The following is a 19310-nucleotide window of genomic DNA, read 5'->3' as shown; positions in this document are numbered from 1 at the left end:
AATCTTGAATGATTAATAAATATGGATTGAATAATCCTTAAAGAAAGACAGGTTCCTCAGTGATGGTGGTGAAGGGAGAGCCTGAAAATGCTAAGAGTGTTCAAGGAATATTCCAATTCCTCCACTTCAATTAGTTGATCAAGTAAAAAGATCAGCTACTGCCAGAGTTGGTCAAGGAAGCCGTTGTCATCAGGAAAGAAACCAGGTTTCAATGAGTTTAAGAAGACAAAAAAAATAAGAAAAGAAAAGACTTAAGATGTAAACTTGTTTGATACCCTGCAGCAGGCATTCTAGAAAGCATAGTAGAAGGGATGAGGAGCTTTAAAATGGAGTGATGGAAGTGTTGGAGTGAAGGAGATGAGAATGAAAGAACATCCCAAGGAGGATCAAGGGTGGAGTTTGAATACAGTTAGAGGTTTAGAATCACTGTGTTGGGGAGAGAATGATGGGGTGGGAATATATTAATCATTGAGGAAAAAGTTTAGAGAAAGTTGTCATTTTCCACAGAATTTCAGCCTGGGCATAGAGTTTTCCTGGAGTGCAGCAGTATATAGATGGAAAGGGGCTTAGGGTCCAGGCAAGCTAAATGATGGTTAGAGTATGATTCCTCAGTGCCTTCCCTTAGAGACCAGGAATGAAAGCCCTAAGAAATTATAATAGCCCAAATAAATGATAATGCTGAATAAATATTTATTTCTTGATCAATTGAGAAGTTGGAGAGTACTATTCATGGAGGAGACAGAAGAAAGGGTAGGATATAAATGGGAAAAAGTTTGGGAAAGGATAGGGCATGGGGTTAAATGTGAGTAGGAGAGAAGAAAAGAATTCTTTGAAAGGTGGAGGAAGAAAAACTGAATAGGAGTAAAGTCACTCAAATTTCACAGGAACAAAGTTCTATTTATCAATAAACCTGCCTTCCACATTCATACTCAGCCATTACAAATGCTTGGTGACTAGTTCTCAGACAATAAAAATGAAATTTATATTATTCTTGTAGTGAAGATGTATGTTGAAGAATTTTTTTTTTTTTTTGCATTTGAGATTTTTTTTAAGCAAAAGTCCTCAGCTACACATTTGATTAGGCAGTAGTTGGAATAAAAATAATAGTTGCAGGGATAGCTGGTTCTTTACCAGTGAGAAAACAATATTAATTTATACATGAAAACATGCAATAGTTGTATATATTAAGTAATATATATATATATATATATATATATATGCACAATATCTTGCCCAAAGTATATAATAGTTGTATGATCCTCTCAGTGTTCTAGGTAACTTTCTAAGATTGTAAATTTCAGAGTAGATGCTCACCTGATTCATAGAAGGAGTTTCCTTACCTGGTAATTCTCTGTACCAGTGAAATAACAGAGATACTTCTGGTGTGTGCTGTTATATATGTCTATACCTTTACTTTATTGTAGAACATTCTGAACCATTATATGAACACTTTTCTGTTATGTGTGGTATAGTAATTTTCACTGATTAATATTCTGTAAAGGCCCAAGTCTAAAAACCAAAACAAAATATTATTTAAATTAAGTGACAAGTGAAAACATAAAAATTCTATATGGTCCAGTAATTGTTCATTGATTTTTATCCTGTGCTTCCATAACTTAATTCAAAACATTAATGTATTTACAAAGCTACCAGGATAAAGGAGGGAAAGGGGAGAAATTCTTTGTATTCTTTCATTACAAAAAACAAGTCTGGTCCAACTTAAAGATATGGTGATTGAACTGGGACAGGCCTGAGAAATTCCATACATAGTCACTTCAATTTCCCCAATCTCAACTGCTTGTGTGAAAAAATACTGATTTTAACAAAAACTCAAACATTTGGTTATTTTGAGAGTAAACTTTGGAAGCATATTTGTTGTGTATAACTAGTATTGTGAAGGAGCCAACTCATACTGGCTCAGTAAATCCACTTGTTAAATTTGTTGGCAAATGCTATAAATTGAGATTTGATTTACTTCTTTATTGATTCCCTAGACTTAAGAAAGTAATGAAGAAAATGTTAATAATGCAGACTAAGTGTAAAAATATGCTGTGTATGTAGTTTTTTCCCCCTTTTCTTCTGGATAGATAGTTTTTAAACATTTACCAGTATATCTCAATGAATGACCCTACTAGGGCATTATAGTACTAATTTAGAATGAATAAGAATTCCTAAACTTTTACCTGACTGAAAGATTTAGGTGTGCTGACTAGAAACTGGAAGTTTCCTTTTCATCATCATCAATTATTCTCTATTCTCTTCTTGTCTCAGCAAAATAGGTACCTCATCTCCATGTTGAGATTAATTTCTCTCTGTGGGTTCTTTATCCTCTCTGCTAAGATTTTGCTTTATCCAAGCCCTCAATCTCATCTTCCCACTTGCTCCTTCTCATCTGTTAATGAACTTTCTGAAGTCTTTGAATACGAATAAAGCCTTTTCTTAGTCCTTTCTACTCCATCCAACTAATAATTTCATCTGTCTTCACCCCTGTAGCAGTAAGCTTCTTTAAAAAGTAGCTCATACCTAATGAATTTTCCCTAACATCTGATATTTTCTTTCTGTTCTCTCTAAAAAAAGCAACCAACGAAACAACAACAAATCCCCTGCTCCCAAAAGCCAAATTGTATTATTTCAAAGGTTATCTATCACTTCCTCATTGTCCAATAGGATTGTTCATTGTTTCTTCTAGGTCATTAGTTCCTCAAGTATTTGGCACTGTTTATTAACTACCACTACTTCTTTCTGATTTTTTCCACTTTATTGACTTCATTGATAACATAGTCTTCTTATCTCTTCCTTCTATAACTGGTCTCTCCTATCTCTTTCACTAGTACTTTATCTTAAAGTATTTTTTCATTTTCAGTTCAGTTCTCCCTATGATGATTACTTAGTCAATTTAATTCATTCTCATGGCTTCACGAGTTGCTTTATGAAAGTAACCTAAGTTTTTATATCTAATTTTGACCTCTCCTGAGTTTCAGGATCCCATCTTAGGTGGCCTACAGGATGCATTTATTTTAATCTATATCTCATCTATTTTATATTTATAATGATACCTTAAGCTTAATCTACCTATTACAAAACTTTTCCTTTCTCCAGAAATTTGCTTTTATCTGACCTCACTATTTCTACCAGTGTGACTAGCATTCAGCCAAATCTTTCCCATTTAAAACATGCTGTTATCTTCCAGTTATCTCATCCTTATAGCCACATAACAAACCCCTTTTATTCTACCTCAGCAATATCTCTTCTTAGTTTTCCCAGCTTCCCTATTCCCACTGTAATCACCTTTGTATAGGTTCTTATTACAATCTATCTAAACTTCCTGAAAATCTTGTCTCCTATCTTACAAATCATCTTTAATGCTATTTGTTGTCAGAAAAAATTCCCTTATGTATGATCTAGTTACATCATGCCTCTACTCAGAATCATTTAATGATTCTCTGCCTATGGGATAAAGTTGAAATTCTTTTGCCTAGTATTCAAAGTTTTTTACAATTTGGTGAAAACTAATCTATCTTCAACCTTGTCATATGCTATTCTCCCAACTGCCTTAAATCTATACATATACATAAATACATATACATTCTATGTAGTATACATACATATATAATATACATGTTATATAATGTACTATAATTATGTAATTGTATCTCCTAAAAGAAAGGATCTCTCCTTCCTTTTTATAGAACAAATAACCTAACAACTATTTGAGGTGCTTTGCAAATAGATTAATCCTATTGTTGTAGGATTCTTCTTTTTCTTTGTGGCATCCAGTGCCTAGTATAGAGTACTAAACAGAGTATTAAGTTTGTTGAATGAATTTTTACAAATTAATTTATTTTACTACCATAGATTTTAAAATTATTTCTTCTTATACTTACTAATATCATAGCAGTGATGTATTAATCCTGAAGAAGCAGAATACTGATATTATGGGCCACATAATCTTGTAACTAATTATTTTTATAATCCAGATTTTTGTTCCTGTGTTCATCAGTATTGTTTCATTTAGTCATGGTATAATATGAATTTCCTATCATATAGAAAAGTGCTAAGTTGTTATTTGTTCCGTTGTATTGTTGTGCTATTTTACTGGAATCCATTTAATTGTGAAATGACTGTCTTAATCAAATATATTTTTCATATACTAATTTCATATTAAAATATTTCAATGTTTTATTAAGTTTTTTTTCCATTTTGGAATTATTACCTTATTTTAAAAGTCATACTTTCTCAGGAAAGAAAGATGACAGAAAGTTTTCACCTGATCAAGTAAACATTTTTATTTTTATAATCTTATAATTATTTGCATGTTTTATTCTTTTGATAGGATATATCAAAGTTTGCAGAAAAAGACAACACAGTTCTTGGAGAAGGTGGAATCACTCTGAGTGGAGGTCAACGAGCAAGAATTTCCTTAGCAAGGTTAATATTTTGATATTTATTCAGCTAAAATTTGCTGTAACTATATTTATGAAAAGGCACAAAATCCTTTTAGTATTCTTTTATATTATAGAATTTAAAATATCTTAGGCTTCAGAGCAAGAGGGACATGTTCATTGTTTTACAACTAGTACATTGTGGTCCTGGGCAAATCACTTAACCCTTTTTGTTTCAGTTCTTCAATTATAAAATCCAATTTTTCTGACTCAAAATTTCAGTAATTCCTCCTCCCTTTTGTTAAACTTCACTGCCTCTCATACCCTCTAATGTTGTGTATGCCTTTGTATTTGTGGTTATAGATTGCAGCTGAATTATTAAATTTAAATTTACAGAGAAAATTCATAGAAAATGAGTAAGATTTGAAAATGAGTAAGATTTTCAGTTTCCCATTTTCTCTCAGGGCTGTTATTTCACTGGCATAATGAACTCTCTACCTATGAGGAAATTCTCTTGAAGTTTACAGATCACCATATGCTCTGCAGCCTCTGGTCTTAGAAACTGATGGGGTTCCAGAGAGGAGGGAATGTCTTACAGTGGAAAGGGTGTTAACTTTGGTGTCAGAAATTGGGTTCAAATTTTGGTTCTGCTAAGTCTTTTCTATATGACCTTGGCCAAATCATAGCATCAGGTTTTCTAAGCTATAAATTGAAGAAGTTAAATTTGCTCTCTAAATTCTCTATTACCTATCTGTGACTATATAACTCACTGTAACCTAGTATATGTCAGGGAAGGGATATAGATCTAGATTTTCCTGAGTTTGAGGCCAGTTCTCTATCCCATTTCATTTCAATAGGCTTAAAGGTTAATTTTTTTTAAAGGGAGGAAGCTTAATTATGTTACTTGACAATGGCTAGAATTTATAATTGTTAAAGAAGAATGAACACAATGGGTTGTTCTTACCAATGTGGAGAATTGTACTGATGCTCATTGTATTTTGCATAGATATAATAAATCATAAGTTCCTAGAGTTGAATGGAAACTCAGAGTTGTCTAGCCTAGCTTCACACGAAGCACAATCCCCCTTTATAATTAATTTGCTTTTTGAGAACAAAAATATAAAGTGTGTTGAATCATAATTCAATTTAACCAGTTATCTCTGATAATAAAATAAATCCATAGCTATTCTCCAAATATTCATGTCTCATTAGAATTGTTAAGAAAAAAAAATAGACTCACTAAGATTTCACCTGGATAATGAGAACAAAGGCCTTGGTAATTCACAAATGAGTTTAAAGTTGCCTTTGAGATTTAGCTCCAAAGCTTTCTTCTAAAAGAGCCTTTTTTGATTTTCTAAGCTACTAATATCTTACCTCCCAAATTGCCTTCTATATGTATCTTAGAACTCAGGACTTCTTATTCCAGGTCCAATGTTCTTTTATATGCCTGGTATGTTATTCAACAAGAAATTATTTGCATGCTGTAAATTCCTCCAGTAGGATATATGTAGGGTAGGGACTGAAAAGGGATATTTTTCTTTGTATCCCCAAAGCTCAGTACAGTGTCTGGTGCAAGGTGAACTTTTAATAAATGAGTATTGAATTATTATTATTATATATCAATGAATGAATGTGAGAAAATGCTACAAAATTTACATTTCTGTTTTTGTCCTTTCTGCAAATAGTTTTTAAAAATATAAATATAAATATATTATCTTTGATTTTAGAAACTATGTTTGTTCCTTTTATACTTACCAGTCATTCCCACTTTATGAGCATTTTTCCTTCTATTACTGTTCATAACAATAAGATAAAAATAAGCTTCTGCCTATTAGAAGAACTGAGAGATAGTCACAAAAACAAAATTAAAAAGAGAAGCAGCATCCGTTCCTTTTATATGATTGCTTTGGATTTTATCTGTCTCTCTTTATTGGGAGTCATTAGGTCTTTTATTAGTAAAGCAGTAATTAGCAACAAAAAACAAGTATATACAGTATCCAGTTTACAAGACTAGGAGGTTCCTTGATAGTTAATGAATAAATTGTAGTTCAATTGTGTTATATTGTTCTGAGCTCAATGAATCTCATGGATCAGACCAAGAACTTCAAGGTCCATTTTTTAAAATACCACCATTCTATCCTTTTTTACAATCTTAAAAGTTTGGGTCTCTCAGGGTCTGTTTTTAGAGGAATATGATTTTGTTTTTACTTGGGGTAAAGCCCCCAGATTCATTCCATAGTGACCTTCAATCTCTAAAAGTGGACCTTGAATGGATTTAGCCTTTCTAGTATACCCTGAATAAGGTTGAGCCAAAAGTAGACCAGGCTCCTTAGCCTGGCTTGGCAAGTCTATAGAATCCCAAAAGTATCTCAGGACCTAAAAGCTGCTGTTTTGGGCTAAAATCTGTCCTGCTATTGAATACCTGTTTAACTTTGAGTAAGTTATTTTTACCTTTCTGCCTTGTTACCTCATTTAAAAAGTGAGAGTGGTGGATTAGAAGATCTTCAATATAACTTTCAGATCTAAATCCATAGTTTATTATTATTTTTATGGAAGATGTAAAATAATACCTTTTAGATTTTTTTTCTGGGACAAAGACACAAATTCTTACCCCCATCCTACTATTAATAAGTTACCTAATGAATTCTTCCAATTCCAAAGGCAATTTAGTAGATATGAATGGAATTTCATCAGAAAGTACTTTAGAATGCAAAATAAGTCATTAATTGATTGATTCATTCATTGGCTCTGAGCTTTTTCATGAGGAAAATCAAGTAAACTTCTTTCTCCCCCTCATTCCCTAAACTTTTTCTCTTCTCTGTCTCATACTTCAAACTCATAGACTTAGACAACATCAGTGATATTAGCCAAACAATTTATTAACAGAAACACATAATACATGGCATAAATATTTAGAGAATGCATTGGCTATGAGAAAAGTCACTACCAGAGTCTGCTCTGTGCTCTTCAACAATAATAAAAGAAATTATTGACTAGAAATGTCTCCCTGTTAATTACTTCTATTGAATTCTCCAAAACTCTGAAACCATGATTCAGCAATTCTGTTGTTTCAGGATGAAATCTAATTTAACTCACCCAGTTCACCTCCAGAATGATAGTTAAACTTAGATCTCTCCAAATATCTCTTCAGACTTTAAAATGATAGTAAAATTTGCTAGTCCCTTACATAATCATTCTTTCATAGATTTAACTGTGTCTTTCTCTCCATGAAAGGTAGCTCTTCACCTCTCTTCAAGACAGAAGTTTTCAGTCAGTGTTTTACATGGGCTCTCCTAAAAATGACTGATAATGGTCAGTCCCCCAAATTATAGTCCCTTTCTCATAGTTATAGTATATAACATTTATTTTATCTATGATAATATTTAATCTGAAGTAAGAATCAATTTTAAGAAGCATTCAGACATTTCTTTTATTACCTTTGAACTTATATCTCAGTGGTTCAATGGAGTTGTGATCTCATGGATTTCATCCATCAGTACAGGTCATATTCTAGTCATCACTCATTCTGTGCAATGGATGACTTTATTCTAATATATATCTTCTACAGAGAGTCTAATCTGTGTGCTCGTTGTCTATTAAATAAGTACATCTATATTTTAAAAAGCAACAACAAATTTTTGCTATCAATAAATTATGTGAATTACAATGAAATTTGAATATTTTCTTAACTCTATTTGAAATCTTAAGGGTAAGAAATAATTTCATTATACCTTTTGCATCCCTAGCATCTGTGCAATACTTTGTACATAGTAGGCCCTTAATAAAAGTTTGTTAAATTTGTTCATTGATAAGTTTCTTAATAATGACTAAATTAGCTGAATCCATATTAATTCATGGAACCATAATCTCATTATGTTATTATTTAAAATCTGATTAAAGGGAATTTTATATAGGTAAAGATATTTTTCTTCCTATAGTTAGGAAAGTACAGTAAAATGACATGGATGAACTCTAATAGACTGAGCTAATAATTCATCCTTTGAATAAGTTACTTATTCATTAACATTTGACGTTAAATGTTTAGTGATTCATCAGCAATCAATATTTAGCAACCATCAATATTATTTGTTATTTTAAAAGTTAAATGGGTGTTCTCTACTATAATCCATAGAGGAAAGTTTTATGTTTAGTGTAAGGAGTACTGGACAAGGAGCCAGAAACCTGTCATTGGCATATTACATGACTGTAGACAGCTCATTTAGTCCCCTTTAGCTCATCTTTTCATTTTTCAAAATGAAGAAATTGAACTATATCAGTAAATAGTGATTCTTAAATGTTTTTCTATTGTAAAACCTTTCAGTTTATTCAAAATTTTGCTCTAACCCTTCTTGTAATAAATTTTTAAAATAATTTTTAACATGCAAATTGGTACTGCATGGTAACAAATAGCCTCAGATTACTTAAAAACCTAGAAAATGAAAATGAATTAGTGAGAAGGTTGTGACTGTTTTCAGAAAAATACTGTTTTCAGAAGTATTATATAAATGCATGTGATAGAGCTCCTTTTTTTTTTTTTTGCTTCATTGCAATTTTTATTTCCCTTTTTACTTACAAAACTTAAAATATAGGGAAATCATTTCAGATCATTGTATTTTCCCAAAAAAACCAATTAGGTAGTTTTATTAATTTTTTTTATTCTCATACTGTGTTTGGTTTGTAAATATTTGATTATAGTAATATACTGCATCAGAAAAACTATCGAAATCGCAAAAACATATTGGACATAGCTTGTTGCTATCTTTATGGTTCTCTTGTGTTGAGAAATGAATCCTCATAGTAGATCTATGAATGTTTAATTTTGCCATTAGTTTTGATTGTCAGTACTTTTACTTTCAGCCAATTAAAAGCATTTATTAAGTGCCTGATATGATTCTGCCTGACAGAATGTTACATTCATAATGGTGTAAAAACATTATAAAATAAAAATATAAATAGGTAATTGTTATGTCATACCCTCTCTGCTAGCACAAATTGACTGGACAGCACACATTATTTGGGCATATTCAGTGACTGATTTCGCTCAATATTCAATCATAATGTATATTGACTAAATAGCCAACATAGATAGAAAAGCTTTGTTATGCATATTTTTATTCTCTTTTTATTAGTTGGAGACCCAGAAATACACAGAATCGCTTGACAAATATTGCTAGCTGATTTTTAAGGTTTCTTTTACTATCCTGAGTTCTTCTAGTTTAAATACTATTAAATTTTTTAAAGGTTTTTTTTGGTAATATATTTTCTCAAGATAATATATTGAAAGGACATGAATAAAATGATACTACTTACATGCCAATTTCCATGAATTGATTAAATCTAACAAAAACTCTTGCCTTCATTTAAGTAGCTATTAAAAGTCATGAAATCTTGTACAATTTCCACCTTACCTATTCGCTTAAAATCACTTACAAAAACTAGCATTTAGAAATTTGAAAATAAATGTGGAATAAAAATGAATTTATTTCCATTTCTTTTTTAGAGCAATATACAAAGATGCTGATTTGTACCTTTTAGATTCTCCATTTGGCTATTTAGATGTGTTAACAGAAAAAGAAATATTTGAAAGGTAAGTTCTTTGAATAATTTACCTAATTCAGTTTTGTTTCTTCAAGGGAAAGCCTGACATTTCATTGGCATAAAGAGTTCCTCCTTCTACTGAAGCAGATCAACATCTTTGCAGTTCATATTCTTAGAGAGTAGCTTAGAGGGATAGAAGGTTTAACTAATATTCAAATGTCAAGTATGCAGCTAGACTCAGTGGACAGGCCTGGAGTCAGGAACTAACCTCAAGTACTTCCTAGCTGAGCTATCCTGGGCAAGTCACTTAATTCTGTTTGCCTCAGTTTCCTCAGCTTTAAAATGATCTGGAGGAGGAAATGGCAAACCACTCCAGTATCTTTGCTAAGAAACCTCAAATGAAGTCTGAAAGAGTTGGACATGACCCCATTTTCACTAAGGTCAATGAAAAGAAATTTATAGAATTGCTTAAAAATTGATAAGTTCTAACATTTAAAGAGACATAAGCAGAGTTATAAAAACAACATGGGTCTATTCTTCTTTTACAATCTTATAATTTATAAAGAAAGTTATCTCAAAGGGAAATAGAAGAATTTACTTATGGCACAATTAAACTAAAAACTTTATTTCAATATGGAATAAGAATTATAACTCCTTTGTAATCAGAGAATCCTTTCTCCTTCCTTCTCTACTGCCAGTTCTGGAACCATGAACCATATTCAAATCAACTCCCCCATTTTTCCTGCCCAGAACTTTCTAGAACAAAATGGCTACTCTCTGGCTACTATTCTTCTATGTAATTTGTCTCCCCCATTCAAATCTAAGCTCCTTGAAGGTAGAATTAATAATAATAGCTAGCATTTATATAATGCCTATAAAGGTACTGTGTTAAAGACTTTGTAATAATTATCTCATTTGATCTTCAGAACAATCCCAGAAAATTGGTACTAATTAATATTCCTATTTTAGAATTAAGGAAATTGAGACTTATAGAGATTAAGTGACTTGTGAAGAAATACATAGCTAGTAAGTATCTGAGGCTAAATTTGAATTCATATCTTCCTGAATCCACATTCAGAATTGTATCTATTGCTCTGCATAGATGCTCGAAAGATAGTCCTTAGGGACTGATTTTGCTTTTGTATTTGTATTCTGAAGGCTTAGTACAATGTTTAGCCAATAATAAGTATTTAGTAAAGATTTTTTCTTTCATTAATTAAAAAAATGAAAAAGGTTTTTAACATATGCTACATAATAGTTATATAATGAATTAATGAATCTTTAAAGTAGATGTTATTAACTTTTTCTGAAAGTTATAAGAGTTTTTAATATTTTATTTGAAAGGAAGAGATTTACTGGGACCAAATAGATTCATGGTTTGGTCCCAGGCTGAATGAGACTATAGTCTCCAAGAATCTAGCAGCCTATGTGAGTTCTCAATGAGATACACACACACACACACACACACACACACACACACACACACACACACACATGCATGCATGTGGCTCCAAGCTACCAGGGGGTAAAACAAAGCAAGGGTGGAGTAAGAGCACTGAGAGCCTAACAGACTATCAATCCAGTTCTGACAGAGTGGGGGATAGGACCATAAAATTTTGATGACTTAGGAGGAGTTAAGAGCCATGAAGTCTGAATTCCCCCTCATCTTCAGTTTACACATTTACAATTTATAACTTTAGAGTAACTATCCCTAAGTTATATCGGTCCTAATAATCAGGAGGGGGTGGGGTGTAAACCAGGGGGATTAAGACAGAACAATTCAGGGAAACGGAGGCAGAACTATTGGGGAAACTGAGGCAGGACAATAAAAGCGAACTGTGGCACAACAGTTTCTGAGAATTTTGGTGGGGAGAGGGAGTCTAATATTCATAATTGAAGAAAACGATCAATTCCAGCAAAGATTTGTGAGAATAAAGATGTAATTTTTCCCCACTGAAGTTTATGGCTCTCCTTCAAATGTAGAAGGGGCTTATATATTACCATTATAATTAGCCTTTGAACTGGACAGCTTGTTAACATAAATGTCTTTTCTGTTTTCCAAAGCTGTGTCTGCAAGCTGATGGCAAACAAGACCAGGATATTGATCACCTCTAAAATGGAACATTTAAAGAAAGCTGACAAGATATTAATTTTACATGAAGGTAGCTGCTATTTCTATGGGGCCTTTTCTGATCTTCAAAATCTGAGGCCTGACTTTAGCTCAAAACTCATGGGATATGATTCTTTTGACCAGTTTAGTGCTGAAAGAAGAAGCTCGATCCTGACAGAAACTCTAAGACGTTTCTCAGTAGATGGTGATACTGCCGTCTCCTGGAATGAAGGGAAAAAGCAATCTTTCAAACAAACTGGAGACTTTGGGGAAAGAAGAAAGAATTCTATTCTCAACCCATTGAATTCCATTAGAAAATTTTCAATAGTACAAAAGGGTCAACAGCAAATGAATGGCATTGATGAAAATGACGATGAGCCGTTAGAGAGGAGATTGTCTTTGGTTCCTGATTCTGAGCAGGGAGAGGCCATTCTTCCTCGGAGTAACATGATAAACACTGGTCCAGTGTTCCAGGGACGAAACAGGAGGCAGTCAGTATTGAACCTGATGACCCGCCCCTCAGTTCACCAAGGTCAGAGCATGTATAGCACGGGGAATGCTGCTTCCAGAAAGATGTCCACGGCCCCTCCATCTAAGTTATCTGAAATAGATATCTACTCCCGACGTTTATCTCGAGATAGTGGCATGGAAATAAGTGATGAAATTAATGCAGAAGATTTAAAGGTATCCATGTGAATTTTCAGTGATAACCTTTTCATATTCAGCACATTTTATATAGGAAAACTAATTAGCATTTGAATTGGGTATGTGTGTATGTGTGTGAACTTTGGCTTTGTACCACATTGGAGTAGGAAGAAGAAATTTGGATTAGTACATAAGAAGTCTAAAAAATTTTTAAGTTTTAGAAAATTACATTGTTTCTAACTAATTAAAAATACGAATGTAAGGTGGTCCAGTTTTGGACCATTACAAATAATCATGGTCATTTTTCCCTAGGATTGGTTTGATGATGATACAGAAACCATCCCAGCTGTTACCACGTGGAATACCTACCTCAGATATATTACTGTTCATAAGAATTTAGTTTTTGTGCTAATTTGGTGCCTCGTTATTTTTCTGATTGAGGTAAGAATGTTCTACTTATAATGAATTATTATCATTTCAAATTTTTTGTGAAAATTACTCTAAAAAAGTGTTATATAATTTTTATGTAAGTATATTTGATAATCTAGGAGATAAAAGGGCAATACTTATAAAAGGATATGGACTAAGAATAGTATTTAAAGGCATGTTAGAGACCAGATTTGAAAGATAAATGAAATTAGAGAAGAGATGAATTGTATCTGAGAGAAAAGGACCATTTTGAATAGGAAATAAGCATTTACATAGCACTATGTCCTAAGCATGGTGCTAAATGCTTTTACAAATTTTTTTTTATTTAATCCTCACAACAACTGTGTAAGATAGGTGCTATCATTATTTCCATTGTACAATTGAGGAAACAGAGAAATGGAGGTAAGTGAATACTCAGGATTACAGAACTAATAAGTATCTGAGATGCTCCTGACTCCAGGCCTGATGCTCTGTCTATTGCCTCACCAGCTGCTTCTATTAACAGAAGTATAAACAACTAGTTATTAAATTCCTTAGATGAGTGAAACAGAAATAAAATAGATTTTATGATTTCTGAAGTAGGAGAGAGAAAAAGAAGAAAAGGCAACAGAAAAAGAGAAAAGAGGACAAAACATAGAGAAGAATCAACATACTAGTGAAGAAAAGAACAAGAATATAAATCATTCAAGACTGATCTACCTTAGACACGTAGGCAGTTATTTGTGTGGGTATATATAACATATAAATAATCATTGTAAGCACAGGAGTAAGTTTGAAGAGGGGGAAATGTCTCTTTTCTAAAGGTGAAACAATGATGAATTAAACTAAAAAACATTTTTAAGTTCTACAGAGATAGTGTTTCCCAGCTGCAATTTCTGAGGGAAAAAAATGTTGGACCATACAATTGATAGGATTAATTTTAGTACAAGACTTTTTTGGATGAAATGGATAGTTCTGCATCATATAGCTTAGGTTGACCTTTACTGTAGTACCATTCTTAGCCCAGAGTAGTTCTGAAATCAGTGCAAGGGAAGCACTTTATTCAGTTGACTCACTAATGACCCCTCACTTATGAAACTTTTCAGATACAAGTACCCTTCTTAGGCTACTACTTACTTGTCTTTCTCATAAGAATGTACATTTTTTGAGAGCACAGACTTTCCTTGTTTTTATATTTATGTCCCAAGGATTTAGCATAACTTTTATCTGGAGATAAATGCTTAAAAATGATTTTTTCATTCATTCTCTAGGGCTGTTCTTTAAATCACTAGACTTTTATCACTAAAAGGCTACCTAAATCTGTAATTTAAACTGGATTTACTAGTTTATGGAGATTTCTTCAGGAATTACCCAGGGGCAAAGCCCTCCTAGGAATATTCTGGTTGAAAAGTTGCCCTTTGGTCATAAAGTCTATACCTTGTCACTTGGATTTAGATGAAAAGAGAGCCTTTGTCTAGGGATAAAAATGATTTTTCTTGTTTGTTTAGTACTGTCAGGAACCTTGAAAGGTTTTCTTAGCAAAGATACTGAAGTGATTTGCCATTTCCTTCTTCAGTTTACTTAACTGTTGAGGAAACTGAGACAAATAGAGATTAAGTGACTTGATTAGGGTCACATAACTAGTAAACATCTAAGCTCAGATTTAAAATCACATCTTTCTGCCTCTAGGCCCAGTCTTGTAATATATTGTGCCACCAAATGCTCCCTGGGCAGGTATTCGTGGCAGGTTTTTCTCTTTCAGGAAATGATTAATTAGAAGTTGCCCAACAGAAAAAATAATGGTACTTAACAGTAATTAATCTTGGACACTCTTGCCAAATGATCATCATTAATATGAATTAAACCCAGCCCTCTGACATAGTAAATTCCAAACCAATACTTCAAAATTATTAATGGCCCAAACTCCTGGTTTGAAAGGTCGTGTTTGTTCTTAAGTTTTTTAGAAACTTAAATTTAAGTTGAGATTCATTGAATGATGTAAAGCGAAGGAGTCAGAAAAGAATGTGGTGATTATTTACATGTGTATATACATATATAGATACACACATATATATCTTTATATACACATATATGTATAGATTCACCACAACTTTGTCCCATTGGTTTGAACTTAAGCATCTTTTAAAAGAGCAATCCATATTGTTCAAGAAAATACAATGATGTCTGAAATTTTGCTTGTGACTTGAAAAATCCTCATTGATGTGGTCTGGATTCTCAAGTGCTTGCATTTTTAAGGTTATTATCTATACTATGATTTTATTGCTAAAAAGAACTAGGAAGTGAGTTAACTCTCCCTACTAATGTAAGTTTGCATCTTCTCTGAAATACTGTTTTCTTGGACATTAAAATTAAAGCATTTGCTTGCAGTTGCATAGCCAGGATGTGTCAGAAGGATTTAAGCTCCTATCTACATGTTTCCAAGACTAGATTTCTAAGTATAAGCTAATCTGTTTCTGGTAGAAAAACATTATGACATAGGATAAAGAGTTTTGATTCTTACACTAAAGAACCTGAGTTTAAAATTTTCTTTTTGGTAATTACTACCTGTTTGAACTTGGTAAAGTCCCTGGCCTTTAATTTCTTCATCTATAAAATGTGATTACCAAAAAAAAAAAAAAAAAAAAAAAAAATTAGTGTCTCAGGTTCATTTTAGATAGTGGGTTTAGATATAGTAGAAATAACTTTTCTTTTTTTTACTTTTGAAAATGCATTCTGAGGATTTGATTTTTTTAAAATGAATTTTGTCTAGAGCTAAAAAAATCAAGATATTTTGGTGAATGGAGATAGAAATGTTGCTTTGTGTTATTATGTAAAAATGTTTATTATATATGCTATAATTGCCTCAAACTATTTTAAGATGTTTTATGAGCTTAAATTATTGAAAATTATTACCAAGAAAGTCAAACACAGCCAGTCAAATAAAAGAGAGATTTACATTTCAGTTATTGCTATAATTTTAAAATTTCTATTACTTGAAAGGCATTTTGAAGAAATAATTTTAGTTTTGTTGGCAATGGATAGAGTGTTGAATCTGAAATCAGGAAAATGAGTTCAAATGTGAACTCAAACACTTAGTATCTGTGACTTTGGACAAGTTATCAAATATTTATCTGCTTCCATTTCTTAAACTCTAAAAGGAAAATAATATCACCTACCTTTGCAGTCTTGTTGTGAGAATCTAATAAAAACCATTTATTAAGTGCTTAAGATAGTGCCTGACACACAGTAGATATTTAAATGCTTGTTTCTTTTCTTCTTTTATTGGGTAATTTATGTCTTTTTACAAATATAGATAATAGTATGATAGAGTTCTTTCATAAAAGAAATTGTTAATCATGCTTAAATGCCTCAATAACACAGGGCTGTTATAATCTGTTCAAGAATATTGCCTTTTTAATACATAAGATATAATAATTTTAAGGGAGATTAAGGATAATACAAGATTGACACATAGAAACTATAAATATCTTTAGCAATACCCTCTTTTCAGTTTCCCAAACTAGCAGGTTATTTTTTTTTAACCAAACCTATGATTTCATTAGTGTAACAAACCTCTGATAAGGAAATTCTATCAATGCAGGTGTGACTTAGCACAGTGCCAAACTCATAGCAAGAGTATATAATTATTAGATATTTATTATTAGCTATTACTTCATCTCAGTATACCACCTGAAGTTATCAGAAGGTTAAATGAATTGCCTACAGTCAGATTTCTGGTATGTTTCAGGGACTACTGGATGACAGGTCTTCCTAGGACCAAAGCCAGATCTCAGGTGCACAGTGCCATGCTGCTTCTCTAGAAGCACTAGAGAGTGCTTCTCTAGTATATTACCAAAAATTCATATAATTAAAATATTATGAAACTCACCAAGGGAGAAATTCATAGTTGTATTGTATTTAGTTTAAATTTTGCTTCTAATCATGGTATAACTTTTTAGTATATTCATTTTTTTTAAATAATTTTTGCTGAGATCTTTTTTGCTATACCCTTTAGGTTTTTCTCTTTTCTCTTTCTCTCTTCCCTCTCTAGATAGCTATCTTTTATTACAAAGAATTCTTTTAAATATAAAGACAAATGAATTCAGCTAAATTGATTGGTCAACACATCAAACAAACAAACAAAAAAGATAGCATGTGCAATGTTTACATATTCCTCCCCCACCTTTTTTGTCTTGCAAAAGAATGAGTGGCAGTATCTTCTCATATGTCTTCTTTGGGGAAAAATTATTCTTTATAATTTCACAATATTAATTTTAATTGTTTTATGGTTGTTCTATTCATTTACATATTTGGAGTCAATGTGAGTATAGTTTTATTGACTGTTTACTTCATATTGCATCAGTTCCTACAAGTCCTTCTAATCTTCTCTGTATTCCTATTTTTGTCCTATCCTAAATCACAGTAATATTCCATTGCAGTTATGTCCTACAATTTGCTTAGCATTCCCCCAATAGATAGGCATCTATTTTGTTTCAGGTTCTTTGCTGCTGTAAATACACTACCATAAATATTTTAGTGTATATTGAGCCTTTCTTTTTGTTGATAACTTCCTTTGGGTTTATCCCGACTAGTAGACACTATGGATCAAAGGTTATGGGCCTTTTTTCAATATATTCTAGGTGGTGACATATAACTGTTCTACTTTAAAACTACTATTTACTTAAATAACTTTAGTGTAGTAGAAGATCATCAGACTTATATGGAAAACATTTTGTTTCCATTTATGATCATTGTTGACAACTTTGTATTTTTCTCTAATGCAAACTTAGAATGATTTTTGATCCCTATATTAATACCTAGACAATATGACAATTGATGAAATTGAATATTAGTATATTCACATTTAAACCATTGCCACAGCATCATGGTGCACACCCTAAGGTGCTCATATTTATTTTCATAGTGCCCAAAGAAACAGTACTTTTCTTTCCTAATGAAATGGATCCTCTGGTTTCTTACCTCCCTTTTTCCCCTGAGTCTACATTAATTGCATTTTTTACTACCTCATTTTAGATTTTACATTACTTTAGATATAGTCCTTATTTACTTCTCTTTTCAATAAAATGTGACAACACATTTTTAATATGCTAAAATTAGTAAAGATGCAGTGTGTTCTAATCAGCAAATTAACCAAGCATTTAAAAAATGGCTCCTCTATGACTTTGGCTCTCATCATTCAATCCTCATTATTTAGACCAGTGGTCCTCAAATTTTTGTTCTCAATATCTTTATCCTATTAAAAACTATTAAGGATCTCCAAAGAGTTTTTGTTTATGTGGGTTATAGTTATAGATATTGATCACATTAAAAATAAAAATCATTTATGAATTTGTAGACTCTCTGAAAGGATTTCAGAGATTCTGAGGATGCTCTGGACCAGACTTTGAGAACCACTGATTTAGACATTCAATTTTTTTTAAAGATTTTTAAAATCCTTGGAGAGCCACTAAATTTTTGTTAGTACTTCTATACTAGTACAGAAGCAGAATCTTTTATGTAGAGATAACATACAACAAGATGAGTGGTCACTTCCCTCATCTGTGAAATGAAGGGATTAAACTATATAAATCTTAAAGTCTCTCTTTATTCCAATATTGTAAAGAGACATTCTAATAACTTTCTTCTTGGTGTGTAACTTGTACTTAACATCTTAATTATCAATAAAATTGTTAGGCAATCCTTCTTTAGTAGTAATCTTCTAGTTGAAATAATATCGAATAACTTTAGTAACTTCAGTTAGTGAATTTGGTTCTAATGGGATTCATTTTTAGCATTTAATTTTAATTGCTTGAAATTTCTATAAAAGTAAGTTGGTTATTTTAGCATTTGTCCAACTAATTTTTCATTCTAGTATTTCCAGTTTGAGTAACAGTGTAGTACAATGGATAGAGTAGTGGTATCGGAGTCAGTAAGACCTGGATTCAAGTGCTATCTTTTACATTTACTAGCTCTGTGAATCTGATCAAATCATTGAACCCTTAAGAACTCTCAGAAGCTCTAGAAGACCATAAGTTACAAATGATGCTCAATGTGTATAGACAGAGCAAATTTCTACTTCAGAAGTTCTATATACTGATGATATCACAAATCTGAACTTAATATTTTCCCTTCACATTTTTCCTTCTCTTTTCTCCTCCCTTTTCTTCAATCTTGCTTTGTTTATACCTGTTTTTTCTTGCTACAGTTAGAGCTTTTCAAAGAAAGCA

The 19310-nt window shown here is 32.0% G+C and overlaps 1 protein-coding gene across 1 annotated transcript in view; it reads left to right on the top strand.

Moving 5' to 3' along the window:
• CFTR (CF transmembrane conductance regulator) overlaps nt 1-19310 on the top strand; it is a 165791-nt gene that overhangs the window by 77662 nt on the left and 68819 nt on the right. The window contains exons 12-15 of the mRNA XM_051962411.1: nt 4334-4428; nt 9883-9969; nt 11985-12714; nt 12988-13116. Coding sequence (XP_051818371.1) covers nt 4334-4428; nt 9883-9969; nt 11985-12714; nt 12988-13116 — 1041 coding nt within the window. The remainder of the gene's footprint in view (nt 1-4333; nt 4429-9882; nt 9970-11984; nt 12715-12987; nt 13117-19310) is intronic.

The sequence above is a fragment of the Antechinus flavipes genome, chromosome 5 (genome assembly GCF_016432865.1).
Source record: "Antechinus flavipes isolate AdamAnt ecotype Samford, QLD, Australia chromosome 5, AdamAnt_v2, whole genome shotgun sequence".
In the NCBI taxonomy this organism is placed as follows: domain Eukaryota; kingdom Metazoa; phylum Chordata; class Mammalia; order Dasyuromorphia; family Dasyuridae; genus Antechinus; species Antechinus flavipes.
The sequence above is the reverse complement of the archived record's forward strand: the minus strand, read 5'-3'. Positions and strand labels throughout refer to the sequence as shown.